Source organism: Passer domesticus, chromosome 24, assembly GCF_036417665.1.
Source record: "Passer domesticus isolate bPasDom1 chromosome 24, bPasDom1.hap1, whole genome shotgun sequence".
Taxonomy (NCBI): domain Eukaryota; kingdom Metazoa; phylum Chordata; class Aves; order Passeriformes; family Passeridae; genus Passer; species Passer domesticus.
Genome location: NC_087497.1, coordinates 718822 through 736500, shown reverse-complemented (window position 1 = coordinate 736500; position 17679 = coordinate 718822). Strand labels below are relative to the sequence as shown.

General features: G+C 46.7%; 1 protein-coding gene across 10 annotated transcripts in view; it reads left to right on the top strand.

The window, feature by feature from the left end:
* LOC135285643 (lethal(3)malignant brain tumor-like protein 3) overlaps window positions 1-17162 on the top strand; it is a 42074-nt gene extending 24912 nt beyond the window's left edge. For 9 of the 10 annotated variants that reach the window (XM_064398116.1, XM_064398114.1, XM_064398119.1 and 6 more), the window contains 6 exons: window positions 484-660; window positions 1983-2114; window positions 2491-2552; window positions 5094-5260; window positions 9747-9809; window positions 13121-17162. In XM_064398116.1, coding sequence (XP_064254186.1) covers window positions 484-660; window positions 1983-2114; window positions 2491-2552; window positions 5094-5260; window positions 9747-9809; window positions 13121-13249 — 730 coding nt within the window. In that variant the 3' untranslated portion in view covers window positions 13250-17162. The remainder of the gene's footprint in view (window positions 1-483; window positions 661-1982; window positions 2115-2490; window positions 2553-5093; window positions 5261-9746; window positions 9810-13120) is intronic. The other variant, XM_064398113.1, reaches the window with a different exon arrangement.
* Window positions 17163-17679: the final 517 nt, after the last annotated feature.

The following is a 17679-nucleotide window of genomic DNA, read 5'->3' as shown; positions in this document are numbered from 1 at the left end:
ATGGGTAGGATGTTAAAGTGTAAGTGAGGAGAGGTTGCTCGTGTTTTGTTCTCTGCCTTTTGATTTCTTGTGTGCTCTTGGAAGAGGAAGCTTTTTCTCAAGTAAATTATTTTAAGAGCAAGAAAACAATCTCAGGTGGGAGGTCAGAAGACCTGGTAGATTATAATGTAGCAAAGGGCTTTGAATTTTTCAGACTGAAAGTTGCAGAACTCTGTTGATTCATGAAATGTTGTTCCGATAAGCAAGTTAGAGAGGATGAGCTCTTCTTGTCCTCTGCGGTGGCTCTTTAACAACATGACTCTGGGTTAATTCTGCCATATAGTCCCCTGCTTTCTCACACTTAGAACTGGGTAACAGCACCTCCTGAGTGTTTGTGGCCTCACTTTTTCTGGGTTTGTGATGGATTTCTCTTCCTGAGGTAGGGAAGACTGTATAACTGTAAAGCTTTCATTGTCTTCTCTCTTTTTTGTTTCTCCATCACAGCTTAGTTGGCTGTCCATACTCTGATGTGAACCTCAGCAGAGAAAACCTCTTACAGGACCGGCTGAGTGGGGAGAGACCGTCCCCTGGGAACATCATGCAGAAAGGCAGGAGGCTGGAGAGCCCTGGCCCATTGCTGGGAGCAGGGGAGTCTTCTCAGGGTGACTCTTCACAGCCCAGGTGAGCTGGATTTTACTCTTGGCCAGGTACTGGGGAGCAAAACCATTTGCAAGGATGAAAAACACTGGAATTGGCAGCAGCACAGTGGAGCACTGAGTTCATCTGTCTGTAATATTGACGTATGCCCCAGTCACTCTTAACACAGAGCAGTGCACTTCTATACCCTCATATGCCTTAATAAGTTTCTTGATTCTTTAATCCTGGTGCTCTGAAATTGCATTCTGTTTCCATAAAATTTTCCTCGCTGTTTCAATTTGAAATATGTTCTTGTCCTTTGTTTCCTGTCCTAAAACTGTCAAGCCAAGGCTATTTTGCACTATTAAACAGTACCTGTCATCCATCCTGCGTCGGCTGAGCACTGTGTGTGTATCATTTAGCAGCAAACAAGCTGAGCACTCTCAGATACTTTGTTTTCTCACAAGAAAATCTTGCAGCTGAGCAGTATTGATGGGAACTGTGCCTTGGTTCTTGGAGTGCAGGAGTCGGTTAAACCTGTCATGGGACAGACCAGCATGTGAAGGATTTTTTAAGATCATTTTTAGTCTTCACAAATCCAGTCTCACTAGGGCAAACTCCAGCAATACTTCAATTTTTTTTATTGTATGTGAAGGCTTTTCTATGTTTTAAAGTTCATCTGTTTGTTTAGATTTACCACATTTTCAAGATCTATTTGTCCAGAAAAAAGGAATGAATGCTTCTTTCTCCTCCCTAGCCTTCATGGCCAAATTGCTTCCTCCCATGCTGCAACTATGCAGGCATCTTCATTCCCTAATTTCCACACTAAAATTGATTGCATTTCAATGGCACTTTTACCATAAAGCTCTTGGGAGATTTTGAATTCTCACAGAATAAGTGGCATTTTAGAATTGTAATATATTTCTTTTCTTCTAAGTATTTAATTTCCTGATAGTGGGAGGTCCGAATTCAGCCTGTAAGTCTGGTATCATCCTGCTTTTTGTCCTCCCTTGGCCAACTCTGTAGCTCAGTTTATGCATCAAACTTAGTCATGGAAACTCTTGGATGTTATCCAGAGGTATCAAGATTCAGAAATCTTAAATCTCTTGCTCTCACCATAACAGTGGTTTCCTGTAGCTGCTGGGATCAGAGCCTGAGTCCACAGAGGCTGATTTATTTCACTTAAACTCTCTCAATCCTTGCAGAAAAGGAACAGAGCACTTTGTACTTATGGAGGGAAGAGGAGAGTTCTGCCACAAGGTGGTGGTTGTTGCTCTCACTTGCCAGGAGCAGCCAGCTTTGCTCTCCTGTGGGAAAAGGGAACAGAGGATGTCAGCTCAGCTACTGTAATTTATCTGTCTTTCCAGAAAATCTGCACCAGACAGTGAAAAGTGGTGTCAAAGCAGCATCCACACTCCATCAGAGCAATCGGAAGACAGTCGGGAGAGAGGCTGGGGAGAGGAGGATTCCTCTGCAAGCATCAAAGCCACACCAAAAACGTAAACAAGACTTTTGTTTCATGCATTAACAGTTGTGTTTCCTGATGCTGCTGCTGTATCTGAAACAAAGATGTAAATAACAAGCAGCCCAATTTGATTAAGTTTGGCAGCAGAGTGTTTTAGAATGACATGGTAAATCTCCTCCCTTCCTCCTGTTGTTTTGGGCCCTCTCTTTTCTGCAGTAAACTCAGATCTGAGTTCTGGCCATGAATTTAATAAAACAGCCCTGAGCTCTGAGAGATGTCAGGGATGGAGCTATTGCTTATTTTAAGAGAAAGAAGTTTTTAGTTTCTATAAATCTCATCTGTCTTTGTGTGGAGAAGAAATTACATTCATTTCTGTATCTTCTGAAATGTTTTGTAATTGTTGCTTTCAGGCTCGGGTGCTCACATGCCTATATCAAGTTTCAGCTAGTGAAACAGGAAAGCAATGGGAAAGGTTGGTTAAGTTTTATTCCTTCTTTCTGTGTGTGTGCCTATCTCTGCAATATCCCCGCAGTCACGAGGATCATTCAGAAATCACAGATTTTTTTGTCTTTGATTCCACAGTCAAGAGAAAGCACATGCTGGAGATGTTGGCAATTCCTTTAAAATTAGGAGAAAGGGTAAAATTACTTAGAAGTGAAAGGTTCAATACTTTGTAGAGTGGAGCCTTGTATTTATTAACTGTGGAGACAAGGGTGCACTGGTTTGTGTGCCACTGCCAGCTCCTCTGTAGTGACAAGCTCCTCTGTGTTCCTAAACACTCTGTGGCCTGTGTCAGGCTGTGACAGAGTCAGCACAGGGCTCAAGGGAGACTTGCTCAAAACCTAGCAGATAGTTTATGTTCCATCAACCCCTTTTTTTCAACCCTCATGGTTATTCAGAAGCATATTCTGAATCATTGGAGGACTTTTTAAAGTCTCTGAAGGATTAAAAGGAAAACTAAAAGCTAAATGGAAAAACAGTGTGTTTTTTTTCCTGGTATGTGACAGGTTAAGTTTTCAGAGCAGCTTTCTGCTATCACTTTAGCAAACCATATGCTTAACTTTCAGATTTACTATAAAAAGCCATTTCAGAGAACAGAGCTGACCAGGCTTTTAGGAGGATTTAAGATGGTAATAAGTCTCCAATCAAAAATAGCTAAGCAGGCACAAACTGGGACAGGTGCCTGGATGTTGTTGGTTTGGTTTTTTTTTTAATACTCATTTTTACCTAGTGCTGAGTTCTACAGTCAGAGCTGAGGGGTCTGCTAGCTCCAAGCTGCAGTTGCAGCTGGCAGGGAAAGCTGCCCACTCTCCCTTCACATTCACCTTCCAGAGAGTGATGGAAATCAGGGGAGGGAAATGCAATCATCCAATGACCTGTAATTTCACAATTACCCAGAGCTTTTCTCCCAGCTGTGTTTAAACTATGAGATCACTGCTTCTTCATCAGAGGGAAAGTCACTTGTCTAGGTCATGGTTTGGGTGCTTAGTCCAAGGATTTGTGCTTAGTGGAGAAAAGGAATTGGTCTGAGATGGAAGCAATGCCCACCCAGCAGGAATGTGGCAGTGGGGGAGACCTTGGGCATGAGTGGGACCTCCTGGAGCAGGAGGTGGGGACAAGACCAGGTGCTGTCTGTCCCCACCACTGCAGCAGGGAAGGGTGGGGTGACAGCCCTTTCAGGAGTAGGTCCTGTGCCCTCTCTCTGCCAGGAGCTCCTGAACTGAGCAGTTCTTACTCAGGCTTTATTTATCCTCCCTTGGTTTCATTATTAGAAATTTAATGTTATTTGATGCTGTCTAATGACCATTAGGGATGTGGAGATGAGATGAGCTGAGTGGGCTCTGGGGCCAGGGGAGTTCACTAGGAGAGGCTTTATCTCCAGAGCTGCTTCCCCTTCAGGTAGGGGGCAGCTGGCAGACCCTGGGAATCTGCTTTTTTTGTATTTCTGCCGCTTTCCTTTGTGCATTCCACATAGTGACTGCTTACCCCCTGCATCTTACACCCAAGTCCAGTGAGAGCCACTCAGCAGGGGCAGCAGGGCAGCAGAGCAGCAGTGCAGCAGGAGCAGCAGAGCAGCAGCGGCAGCAGTGCAGCAGGGGCAGCAGAGCATCAGGGGCAGCAGTTCAGCAGGGGCAGCAGAGCAGCAGTGCAGCAGGGGCAACAGGGCAGCAGAGCAGAAGTGCAGCAGGAGCAGCAGGGCAGCAGAGGCAGCGAGGCAGCAGAGCAGCAGGGGCAGCAGAGGCAGCAGGGGCAGCAGGGCAGCGGCTGCTCCAGGCACACAGAGCCTTCCCGAGGGCTGGGATACAGTGGGGATGCTCGGGGGTGCCACGGGATGGCGCTGGGCAGCCTGCGGCAGGGGGGGTCGGGGGTAGCCCCCCGTGCCGCTGTAAATCAGAGGAGTGCTTCCCAGCCTGCTCCCATCCTCTGCCTGGCTTCCTGTTGTATAACCAGCACGTCCCTGTAGGACCGTGACTCTGCACTGCTCCAGTGATCTCATTAGGGAGGGGTGATTCCTTCCTCCTTTTTTTGCCTTGGTTTTCAGAGCTTCACTTGACACATGAGGAGGGAGTTGATGTCTGGAGGTACCTTGAGCGCTCCTGGCCTGGGAGTTTCCTGGGGAGTGAGCCCAGGCCATGCTGGCATCACAGAGCTCTGGCTACAGCTGGGGCTGGAACGGTGCCATCAGTTCCCAGCCGAGGATGCTGTTACCAGAATTTCTCCACCTTGTCAATAAAACGCTGCAAACATCTTGTCTGTTAGCAGCATGACATCATTTTCCAGGGAAGAAGCTAACGATAAAGCCTCCCGCCTGGCAATTTTGTCTTTTTTTTCCCCCCTTTCTCCTGCTTGGGAGGGGGAGAACGTCCTGAGAGCTCCGTGTGCCACACAGTAGCCGTTCCTGGCTCACCCACCCTGCCTTGCTTTCCCCTCCAGGCTGTGACCCTTCTTCCTGCTTTGTTGTAGTTGCTCCTACTTGAAGCCTGGCTCTGACTTATCTTGTTTCCTTTTTCAGGCACTGATTTGGATCTCCAGCAGGCCCTCCACCAGTCTATCTTCATGCCTTCCCTGGCCTCTAACCCGACCCACCGCCTCCATCTCTTCTGGGAGCAGCACTGCAGGCTCTTGCCGGAGGTCTCGGGCCTGACAGCCAAACAAGTTGCCAAATGGACTGTGGAGGAGGTGAGTTACCTGTTCCCTGTTCTGCTCTCCCGGGATGCAGGAATGCCAGAGCACTCTTCCTCTGGAGTGCTTACTGGGAGACATCTTTATTTCCTTTGCTCTCCTAGGCAGTGCTCTTCTGTTTGCTGTGTGTGTGCCACAGCTGACTCAGCTGGAAGTTAGACCCAAGACCTTTATCAGGGAGGGGAAGGACTCCTGTTAACCCTCTGGTATCCACAGCTTATTGCCCTTAACAGGATTCCCTCCCTCCCTCTGTTTATTTACCCTTTGATTTCTCAGTCCTCAGGCCTGAAGCATTATTCTGACAGCAGTTCCCTTTCTCTGATCTCCCTCCCCCTCTCCTGTGACTTTGCTGCTGATTCACTTTTACAGTGCAGAGAATTCCAAGCTGCACTGTGCATGCCCACTCCTGCTGCATCTCCCTGCCTGATTCCCTAGGAACAAAACTGCCCACAGCCTGACCTGATTTCTGGCAGAGGTAGCTGTGCAGCTGGAGATGTGTCTCTGCAGCTCTTGAGATGTCTCCTGTAATTAGGTGGTGTGTGAAAAAGCCAGAGTGTTTTGTGTGCTGAGTAGTTGGTTTTTGCCTCGATGCCTTGGGCATAAATAATATTTCTCTCTGCGCTTGGGAAGTGGTTATAATTTGGATCCTGGTGCTTAATTGCAGGACATTTAATTCCAGAGAAATGTGCTGTAGAGTTGTGCTTGCAAGGATGCAGGGAATCTGCAAAGCAGGAAAAAGGTACTGCTGCTCATGATGCAGAGAGAATCTTCAGAGACTTTTAGAAAGTGCATTTTCCCTAAGTGCCTCTTAACATTGGATAAATCCTGTCTTGACTTCGTTCTTCATGCTGGAGGAGTGGTAGGAGTCTGGTGGGATTTGCAGTGATGTGGGAGATGGGAACCACAGCAGTTTGACAAGGGACAGAGAAATTAGTGCTGATGTTTTAAAACCTGGTCCTTTTTTGTGTTTAGTTGTTGTGGTTTGGTAGTAGCGTTGGGTTTTGGTTGTGGTTTTTTGTTCTTTTTAATAAAAATATCTTAGAATTAAATTCATACCAAGGAGGAAAAAAAAAATCTCTGAAAGATTTACTGTTCCTGTCCTTTTGAGATAGCTTCCAATGATTTGTCCAAAAGGCCTTTTATCAAATCAATAAAGTCAGAAGCAGATAATCCTCTGACATGATAATCAAAATCTCTTTCTTTTGGATAAAACATGAGGCTGCTTCATGGGAGTACAGTGTCAGGATCCAAGCCAAATAAAATTTGTCCTTTGCAGTTGACCTTTAAAGCAACTGCTGGGTAGATTTAACTGGGATATTAGTTTGATAACATATGAGTGTGAGCAGGGACCACAGACATGGATGCAGGGCACTGGATATAGTGATTCAAACCCAGATTAAACTGAACTCTGCTGCACCCTGAAACAACTGGGGAATTTTTGGTTGCCAGTAGCAGTGTGAATGGCACATGAAAAAAGCTCAGTTGCAGCACCACAGTGTACTGGCTGAAGTCATTACAGGTTTTATCTTGAATTTCAGTAAACTGCGTCTGGTTTTTAAAATTATCTTCATCAAAAATTCCCAGAGTTGGGTTCTCTCTGAGCACTTGCAGGATCAACATGTGCAGTGCAATGTAGCCACAGATCTGGGAGTTGAAAGCAGCAGGACTTGCTGGGTTTTAGGGAGTCCAAAGTACATTTGGTCTGTCAGCATTTGGGCTCCCAACATCTTCCTGCAGGGCAAACATTTGCGTTGGGTTGTGCTTTGAACTCTGCTGCACAAAGGAGTCCTAAAGGAGTCCTGTGCTGATCTGAAACAGGAGTGATGGGGGTGTAAAATTCTCCTTTGGTTTCAGGCTGAATAACTGTTTTTATTTTATAAAACCCACATTAAGGAAAAAAAACAGTTGCTTTAATTTTCTGCTGGTTGAGAGCAGCTGAAATGGCAGAGCAGCAGCAGTAGCAGTACTTAGGGGCCCTCAAGCTAAGAAAGTCGTGGTAACTCTGAGCACTCACTAAGAGAAGTTACTTTAATGCAGCTTTGGTATTTATTGAAAGCTTCCTTTCATGTTTTCCGAGCACATACTGTTGACTCATAGAAGAACATTAAGATGTGCTAGAGTTGTATTGTTCATTAGTTAATCCTGCTTCAAATGCCAGTGCCTGGGCGGAGGGGACTGTCCTTTTGCCAAGTGTAAGTAGATTTCTAAATCCCAGTTAACCCAGTTCCTCTCTCTGACCTCAGAGGGGGCCGGTCCTGCAGTAGCTGTTGAAGGGTTGTTGATGGGGCTGCCTCATCACTGCGGGCCATCAATCGTGTGCTGATCTCAGTGTGTCTGTCACATCAGCACCTTCCAGAAGGGTTGTGTCCAGTTTCCAGTGTGTTCTCAGAATTGCACAAAGCTCTTTTTCAAGCCCTTTCCCTTCACCAGTGTGCTTTGGGAGTGTAAGAGTTTCCAGCAGGCAGTTCTGAGCTATGGATGGTTACAGCAGGAAGGGCCAGCAGACTTTTACCTCCTTATAGAAAAGCTCTGATCCCACTGAGATGTTCCCAACCTGTCCAACACCTGTCCCACCCTCACTTTGAGCCCTCCCAGTCACAACCTTTCTCAGGGTTCAAGGCTTCCCTGCCAGTATTGTGTGGTTGTGTAGGATTCTTGTGGTGTTTGTTCTTGTGCTCCCAAGCCTCCCTCGTCCCTCAACTGCCCTGTCTTGGTTTGGGAGCTCTCCTCCCCAGCAGTGACAGCCAGGCAGGTCCCCGTGGCTCAGTGGGGTCTGTCTCATGTCCAGGGGACCTTCTCTCCCGTTTTCTCCTGTTGCATCTTTCTTCCCTCTCTGTTCTCCATTCCTGATAAACCCCAGGGCTGCTGTTTGCTCGAGAGGCCTCTCCAGTGGTGCAGGGAGCTTGCAGTGTCCCTGCAAAGGACTTTGGGGCAGATCAAAGGTCTGTCACTCCGTGTCAGTGACAATAGCCAGCAGCAGTTGTGCAGGGAAGGATACAGGAACAAGCCAAGCCCAGGTCATTCCCTGGAGATGTCTGCCAACCTCTCAGTGCCACAGACACTGAAGAGCACTCAGCTTTTGCCCCAAGGGTTCAACTGTCTTGTAAATTCTCAAAGGAGCCAGACCTGGCAGAACAATTTTCATTTGTGTTTTAATTATTAGCAGACAGGGGGACTCAAAGGAAAGTAGTGTTTTGTTATTGGTTATTAATAGGAATTTACACTTCTACAGAAGAAAATTTGGAGTCACCATCCGTCAGAGAAGTGGATTTTAGGGGTTGCCTTTAAGATGGAGTGGAAGAGGAGGTCGAAGGAGAGGGATGCTCTGCTTTCAGGTTACATAACAGAAACCACAGGAGTCAGAGCTGCTCCTGCCAGGGCAGAGCAAACCTGGAGGGCACTCTGAGAGCCCCGTTCCTGTCTGGTTGGAACTGGCGGGGAGGGAATGACTCCAAGTCTAGGGGTAGGATGGTCTGGAGCTACAGAGATGTGATTTAGGGGAGACTTTGACAATTTGAGTTGAAGGGAGCCTGAGTTTGACAGTGACCCCTCCCAACTGCTTGTTTGTGTACAGGGAAGAAATGTCACATCTGCAACAACTCACATGGTTATGCCTCATGAAGCAGAGCTGCTCCTGCCAGGGAGCACCCAATTAACAGGAGATGTTTGTTCTGATTATGCCTCAATATACAAATCTCCTATGAACCAGTGAAGCTGCAGCTGGAGAAGACAATGCACATTAAGTCATCCTCGACTGCACACAGGGCTACTCCTCACACTCCTTGGTGTTATATAATCTAACCCCAGGGCTGCTTGCATGACTCCAGGGAGATTATTCCAAATGTTAACAGATTCCTTGCCTAGAAAGGTTTTCCCTAATGTGAAATGTAAAATTAATCCGCTTGGTTCCCTGGATCCTGTGCACCCAGCACAGATTAAATGAAACCAAAACTCCTTTCTTTCTCTTCTGCCTTCCTTCTTCCTTTCCAGCTCTTCTGCCTTTGCATATTGGTAAACCAGCAGTGCTCATTCATTTGGTTTATCTTGTCTCTTACAGGCATGCCATCTTGGGAAACTGTCTAAATCCTTTATTCATGTTAGTTTTACTTTCCAACAGTAATGTAGAGAAAGTGAAGTTGTGAGTGAATTTAAAGTAGTCTAAGCCATATATAGCTTTTTATCTGGAAAAATAATGTTGATTTTGTGAGAACCTTCTAGAGGAGTGGAGAAACTGGATTCTTACAAGGAGAGAAATGGTCAAATGATAATAGGGGCAGTTATTGATGGTAGCCAAAATGCAAAGGAGTTGCAGCAACAACCCAGCAATGTTTTCCGTCTACATCTTTCATTAACGTGAGAGTTCTTAGTATTAAAGTTTTAAAAATTCTTGCATAGGGAATTATCATACAGAAATAAAAGGGGTTTTCTTCATGGTTTCTCATTTTAATTGTCTTTGTTTCCTTTCTCTTACATGCATTTCCAGGTGGTGAGCTTTATCCAGCGTTTGCCTGGCTGCAAAGAGCATGCATCTGTGTTCAGGGAAGAGGTAAGTGGGGTGTGCCCAGGCCCTGTGCTGCAGATCCCTGGAATTACAGCAGAGAGCTCAGACCTGCTCAGCCGTTTCATTGCAGAGCAGTGGCATTTAGGAGGCAGCCTCAGCATGGAGCTGAATTCCACCATGGCTAATTGCATCCTGCTGCTTTAAATTTCCCCTGCAGTTCCAATCATGGAGCTTATGCTTAACATCCTGTCTTGGACCGTTGTGCCATGGGTTTGGCACTGCTCTAAAGATGCCCTGTTGGAATGGTTAGTGAGGATCTCATCTGCTGCTTCTAACGAGGATATGTGCCTGTTTCTCCTGGGGAGCCTGGCAGGCACAGGGTTTCCCAGGAATTGTTGGCTTCCTCTGTGGGCTGGGGTGAGAGCAGGAGGGGAACCTTTCATTCGACAAGCAGAGGTCAGAGGGAAGTCAGAGCATGTCCTGTGTGAGTTGTGTCCTGTCAATACTGCCATGGGCTGGGCTCTGGTCCCATTTCTGGTATGTTCACCATGGCCTCTGGGAGACCTCCATGGGCACAGGGTGTGGCTGTCCTGGTTTTTGGCACAGCTCTGTAGGTGGATCACAGACAGGGATCTCTTGGGCGTTTCAGCTTCCACTTACATTACAGGTATCACTTGGAAGTTCTTTAGGAGCCCCCAATGAATTTGCACAGATGCACCTTGTCCTGGACTCATCTCACGGTGTGGGAAGCTCGTGGGTGTGGAATTCTTCCCCTCTGTCCTGCTCAGGTGATTCCCCACCTGCAGAGCTCCCTTCAGCTGTGAACACCAGCATCAGAAGCATGTGGGGCTCCTGGAGTGAATCCAGAGGAGAGCACAGAGATGCTCCAGGGGCTGGAGCCCTTCTGCTCTGGAGCCAGGCTGGGAGAGCTGGAGGTGCTCACCTGGAGAAGAGAAGGCTCCAGGGAGACCTCAGAGCCCCTTCCAGGGCCTAAAGGGCTCCAGGAGAGCTGGAGAGGAACTTCAGATGAGGAGTGACAGAGCAAGGGGCAATGGCCTTAACCTGAAGGAGGGTGGGCATTAGGAAGAAGTTCCTCCCTATGAGGCCCTGGCACAGGGTGCCCAGAGAAGCTGTGGCTGCCCTATCCTGGAAGTGTCCAAGGCAAGGTTGGACAGGGCTTGGAGCCACCTGGCATAGTGGAAAGTGTCCTTGCCCATGGCAGGGGGTGGAACAAGATGAGCTTTAAGATTCCTTCCAACCAAAACCATCCCGTGATTCTGTCCTCAGAGCTCTCCTGTGTGACTGTAAGAGCTCCAGGGAAGGGCTGGAGCTACTCCTCCTGCATGGCAGTGACTGGAAAGGGCAGGTCTGTAATCGCTGTCTGCTCCAGAGCTGGCTCCCTTTCAGGGGGAATCAGGCTGCAGTGCATTTTGTGGATTTATGTATCTGTGTTTTGTTTTCCCTTGTTTTAAAAACTGTGCAGGCTCACACAAAATAGGAAGCAAAAGAAACAGAGGCTTGCAAAAAGTACTGTCCACTATGTGACAATACAGTAGAATACTCGTGAACTGAATATAGTGGGAATAGTGAAATTTGTTCAAATGAACACATCTTTCACTGTAGCTGTGTTAAAGGGATTTCTAGGGAAGGTGTATACAGAGGTGAGATACACCAGCAAATCTCCTAATAAATCCAACCATTCTCCATATATTTTATTTCTTCCTGAACACAGTGAATACTCTCTGGTTCTGAGAGTGCCATAGCCAGTCTGTTCTAATCCTTATTTTCTGCAGCCTCAAAGTGTGGTTCCCTATGCCCGATTTAGAGGGGCTTGTGTTGTTTTTCCAGTTTGTGCTCAGACCACATTGTCAGTTTGAAATGAAATTAAAACCCTTTTAGCAGTTTGTCTTTGGCCAGAATACAGGTGTGAGTGACAGGAGAACTGAGCTTCCCCACACTGTCCAGGATCAGCCTCCAAGTGCTTCATGTCCAGGACAAATAAATCCCTTGCAGAGTTCCCTTGGTGGGGGGCTGGAAGGGGATAAGTTGCTGCTTACATTAGGAGTGAAGAGAACAAATTGTGCACAGAATTCTAAAACCCATCCAAATAAGATAGAACAAAGGAATGAATAATAAAGCACAGACTTGCTTCTAGGTCCAGTTCAGGGCAGGACTGTTTAAAATAAGCAAGTATAAGGAAGTGCAATGAAAATGAAGCATAGGAATAAATAATATTGGACACAAAACCATTTTGAAATGTAGGACTGTTTTCCAGCAGTTTTCTGCTCCTCTTGACTCTGTTATTTAATTTAAGCAGCACAGTCCTATTTGTTTGAAGCTATTTTTAACACATTCATTGCAGCAGTGTAGACTTGAGGCAGCTTGAAAATAAGATTCAAGGACATGGTGTGGCCATCTGTGGTCTGGGAGCATTGCTGTCATTCCCAGTGCAGGAATTAACTTCCCAGTTACTCTCAGTAGCAGATTAAGTAACTTGTTGAGGGTCTCTTGTGTGGTGAGAAGCGGGAAAACCAAATCTTCTAGCTCCCAGCTCTTTGCTTTAATCATGTGTTCTCTGAGTTTACTCTGTGTTTCCTCTTGCACCAGACATTGACATCCGAAAATATTCTATTTGGGAAGACTACAAAAATAGCAGAATTGTTACTCTGGCTGGGCTGTCTGTCCAGTGCTGTGTGCTGCACTGGTGAGCATCAAGTGAGAGGAGGAGACGCTGTCAGTCTCTGTAAATGGATTTTAATGGAATAACTTAGGGAGACACTTACTGTTTGTCTGTGTCCATTAATCTTTGGCTTCATCCCTGCAGCATTTGGGGTTTATATTAATTATATCTGTGTTGTCTCTGTGGATGTTCTTGCTCAAGTGAATTTTTAACCTTTTCCAGAAACAGTGTGTCATGATTTTACTCACTGCTACCTACAGCATCCTGTATTTTCACATGGTAGTATGTTCATCACTTGCTTAATTTGCATCTAATCAAATATATGTCCTTGTTGATGGATTAGGAGACTCTGTTTTTCCAGCCATATTGCATCTTCACTATGCCTTAGTCTATATAGCATATGGAATCATAGCATATGGAATCATGGAATGGTTTGAGTTAGAAAGGCCCTGAAAAACTCACCTCATTCTACCTCTGCCATGGGCAGGACACATGGATGTTCTCCATTTCTAGGGAAAGCACTGTGAGATGAGGTCTGTGCCCTTTGGAAAGGAGACATCATTTGTTGTAGGGCCAGAACTAGGCAAGAATTGCAGATTGGATGGAAATCCTGCAGTGGAAATCCTGCCTGTGCCTTGGTGGTTAATCCCTGTCCTGTTTGTGTTCCAACCTCCAGCAGATTGATGGCGAGGCCTTCCTGCTCCTCAAGCAGAACGACATCGTTAAAATACTCAGCATCAAGCTGGGCCCTGCCCTGAAGATCTACAATGCTATCCTCATGTTCAAGTCTGCAGAAGACAACTGAGAAGAGGCCTTTGGCAGATCCAGGAGGAATTGACAGCTGATCTTCAGCTGTGAGCATTACAACACGCTGGACAGGTGGATTGGGACTCTGATGTATTTTAAGTATAATTTAGTAAAAATGGTTTGAGGTTATAAAAATCCTGCCACAGTCTGGAATATGAGGCAGCTTCACTTCCAAGAAGAGGATATTATTATATTTTGTAATTGAATTTGGTTTTGATATATCAATCTCTTTTTGAGATCAAGAAGAAACCTCCAGTTCTAAGGGGAATCCAGGGTAGCACTGGTGGAGCTGCAGGAGCAAGAAGAAAGTTTTGAGTAAAAGTGGCTTTGTGTCCAGTGATAGTGCCTGAAAGACTGAGTGATCACCAGCGAGATTAATGTGTTCTGTGTAATAAGAGAGGAAAAATATGCACTTCCAAGCAATTCCCCCGTATCCTTCACTGCTGTGACTCAGGAGCTGACCTTTTCAGGACTGATTGTTAAATTCCAGTTTTTCATACTGATTCTGGTTGTTGTGATACCCTTGGCTGCTGGGCTGCTTGTACCCTGGCAGGAAGGGAGCGTGGGCAGAGGGTTTCCATCAGGGATGACTTGCATTGGTTCTGCCAGCAAGCAAAACGTCCTCATTCCTGTCATTCCCTGTCAGGAGGCAAGGGCAGTGCAGGTGGGCTTTGGTTAGGCAAAGATCCCATAAGGGCATCTGCTGCTGGAGACAGAGAGATGTATTTTAGCTGTAATTCTCCCATCAGTGCTTTTGTGCAGCTCCTTCTGTGCCAGGAACATCTGGCAAAATGGCACAATCAGGAGCACTTGGGCATTGGTGTGTGTTTGTTCTTGCCTTCTCCACTGTCAGCCAAATGCTAGGAATAGGGAGTTGAAAAGCCAGCAGTGGCCAGAGAGTGTGTAAACAGATTTCCAAGAAACAAATGGCTTTTCTTTTGAACCATCCAAACTGATGAATGTGAAGTGCTTTGCCCTGTGTCCCTTGAGGTGGGCTTCACTGTGTCCTGCCAGAGAGCTGGAGAGCAGGGCAGCAGCTCCTCTGCCTCTGGGAGGGGAGCAGGCAGGGCACACAGGGATGTGAGATTGGAGAGGAATCGGGACTTAAACAGCAAAATGAGGAAACAGTTACTTCCCAAAAGAGAGCTGCTGTGTGTGGGGGAAGAAGTGGAGCCTGGGGCTGTGTTCCTGCCATGTGCAGCCTGTGCTCTCCTGGCTGGGAGCACGGGTGGTTCCTGCTCCAGCAGAGCCAGTTTAAGGAGCATGCCCATGAACATCCTGGGTGAGGGTTTCCACACGGGTACTTCCCAAGTTGTCCTCTCCCCATGGAAGCCCTGGCAGATGTGGTGATTCCTGCTGGGCTCCGCGTGATGTTCCCACTTGCTGCTGGCAGCACCAGCTCATGGCTCTCCCTTTGGCCACTCTCCCTGATGGCTGTTGGGCTGTTCTAGAACCATCTCAGCTCAGGCAGCCATTGCAGCCCCTCATCCATAGCTGCCAGGCTGAATCCTGTGTGTGGGAACCCGTGGGAGCACTGGGGGTGTGACCTGGAGCTGCCAAAGGCAGTTCTGCCCTCAGCCTCTGCCGGGCTGTGTGGGTGTCTCAGGACACTGCATGGTGATGTCATCCATCCACAGGCACCTCAAACTCCCTTGGCATCTCTGCCACCAGCGTGGCTTCCCAGGAGCTGTCAGGAGCAGAGTGAACACGCTGTCCATGTCTGTGTGGTGACACAAGGAACACACTTGTTCCCCCTTCCTGTGTCACCCACATCCTTTGTCCAACCCCCCTGCTGCTGAGAAGGTTCTTGTGACTTGTCTGAAGCAGAAGGTTCCTTAAAATTGTAAATAGAATCCACACCACTGAAGCAATTCAGTCCTGAAATAATATTTAGAGCAGTTTGTTTCCATGTATTTTTTATTTTTAATAAGAATTTTAGGAGTTTAAGCCTTCACAGAGAAGACACAGGTTTGGTGGGATATTTAATAGCTGGACAGCCAGGCAGCTGCAGGGGAGAAATTTATTGCAGTGTTAAGGACTAGGCAAGGGGTGAATTTAGTTTATTAAAATACATTTTTAGTATGATAACCAGGATATTCACCAAAGAGTCACATTCCTTTATCCCACTCTGCACATCCAGTGTCAGCATTAAGACTTGAATTGTAAGTGGCATGTCCTGTCCTCTGACAGAACTCGCCTTCTGGGCAAAGCAAAATTGTTTCTTGACAACTGGAACAGAAGATGCAGAGCTGGGCTGTTTTATTCCTGGCTCTCCACTGACTTGCTAAATAATCCTGAGCCCTTCCTTGCCCCACTTCTCCCCTCTGTGACACCCAGCCAGGTGGGGCAAGTGCAATTTTGCCTTTTTCTTGTTTCAAACAAGCAGGTCCTGCCAGATTTTCTGTTTCACCTCCTTCCTTTGGGAGCCTGATTTGGGGGACAGCAGATTGCCTCTAGCAATAAACCAAAATATAATATTAATTCCATTTCTTTTACTATATATAGATGGAGGATGAAGAGAATCAGTTAAACAAGCCATGAGATTCTAGTCAGTGACATTATTCAAACAGAAGAGAAATCTTTAATCCTTGGGGCTTCCGAGCCAGCTGGATCAAAGAAGAAAATGTGTACTTGGAGGTTGTTCAGTGACAGCCAGCACAGTGCTTTCAGCAGGGGGGAAGGAGGAACCTTTTAGGGATGAAAGAAGGAGGAATGTGCTTCTTGTGCCTTTTTTTGTAATCTGATAATTGTCTTTGTAGAGCAAGTAAGAATGTGCACACATCTATTACCCACTCCTTTCCTAAATATAGCTGTATTCCAATTAAATCCAGCAACTTCACAGGACAAAAAGACTTCCAGTGTCTTCCCTGGACACATTTAAAACTCCCTGATATTTACAATATAGCAAAAAACTAAGCCATCTCATCTTTTAGCCCCATAACTTTGCCATTCTGCTTGTGTCAGGGAATGCTGCTTTCCACTGTGTCTCAGTGAGTTGTTCCTGCTGCCAGTCCAAACTCTGCTCTGCCTGTTCCTGCTCCAGGCCTGTGGCATGGCCAGGGCTCTGCAGAGGCCTTTGGTTATCTGATGCCTGCCTTGTGTAATTTGAAACGTGCACTTTGAAGCAAAAATCCAAAAGTTGTGGCTCTGTGGGGAGCAAAACTGAAACTGGTTAATGCCACCTGGGGTTGGGAGGATTTTGAGTCTGCTGGATGTCAGCAAGAACCAGTTGTTGCCCCAGCTGAACCCACGAGTCTCTTAGCAATACAGATAATATTCCTTGGAAGCAACTCGGAGCTGTGACTAGTTCCCATGGGCCAGCAGAGCATTTAGGAATTTCCAGTTCCCAAAATTCCTGGCTGTGTTTTTGTTCCCTTTTTGTTGTTTTTGAAATTCAAAGCAATCAGAATTTTTCTTTTTTTCTCTTCTCCTCGGCTGGAAGTCCTGTTAAATTTTTCCTGTGCCATCACCAACAATCATCCCCGTAATCCAGTAGCAGCAAATTTCAGCTCTGGGTAATGAATCACATTAAAGTTGGACAGGAGCATTTGGCATCGCTGACAGCAAAACTCTGCCGCTGAAGGAAAAGCCCAACACTTGGCCCAGGGATAAGCCAGTTCAGCTGTACAAGATTTCCTGCGTGCTACTTTTATGCCCTACTTAGGGATTTATACCACAGAGAGCTTTAAAGTTTTTGACATCCCCCCCATGATGTGATAAGCCAGCTTATTTTGGAGATTCCTGTTACTTGAACTGGAAGCACGTGCAGAGGAAGAGAGCAGGGCCTCGGCTCAGCCTCAGAAATGTCTGCCTGTTTTAAACCAAATACTTGAGCTTTTCCACACTAGCCATAACCTTGCACTCCACTGATGCTTTCCTCTGGAAATGTGAATAAAATTAATATAAGTTCACACCTGGTTTGTTTCTTCTGTGTGTGGGGCTGTCCTCAGCAGTGCTCAGGGAGACACGGGGCTGGCTGCCCTGGAGGGCTGGCGCTGGGAGGGCTTGGCCATCACATTGTTGTCCTTCCCTTAAACGGCAGTCACAACACAAGGCAGCATCTTCATTTTTATCTCTTATCTCTGTACTTGAGCTCTCCTTGATGTGTTCACAGGACAGCACTGGCTGCTTCAGCTGTGCCTGAGTTTCCAATTCCTCACTCTCCTCTGCTGCTTCCAGGTCTTAATGATAGAATCCTGGGATGATTTGGGATGGTAGGGACCTTAAAGACCATCCAGAGATGGAGTAGCTACAGCTTTTCTGGGCAATCTGTGCCAGGGCCTACCCATCCTCCCAGGGAATAATTCCTTCCCAATATCCCATCTACCCCTGCCCTCTGGCAGTGGGAAGCCATTCCTTGTGTCCTGTCCCTGCAGTCCCTTGTCCCCAGTCTCTCTCTGGGTCTCCCAGAGACCCTGTAGACACTGG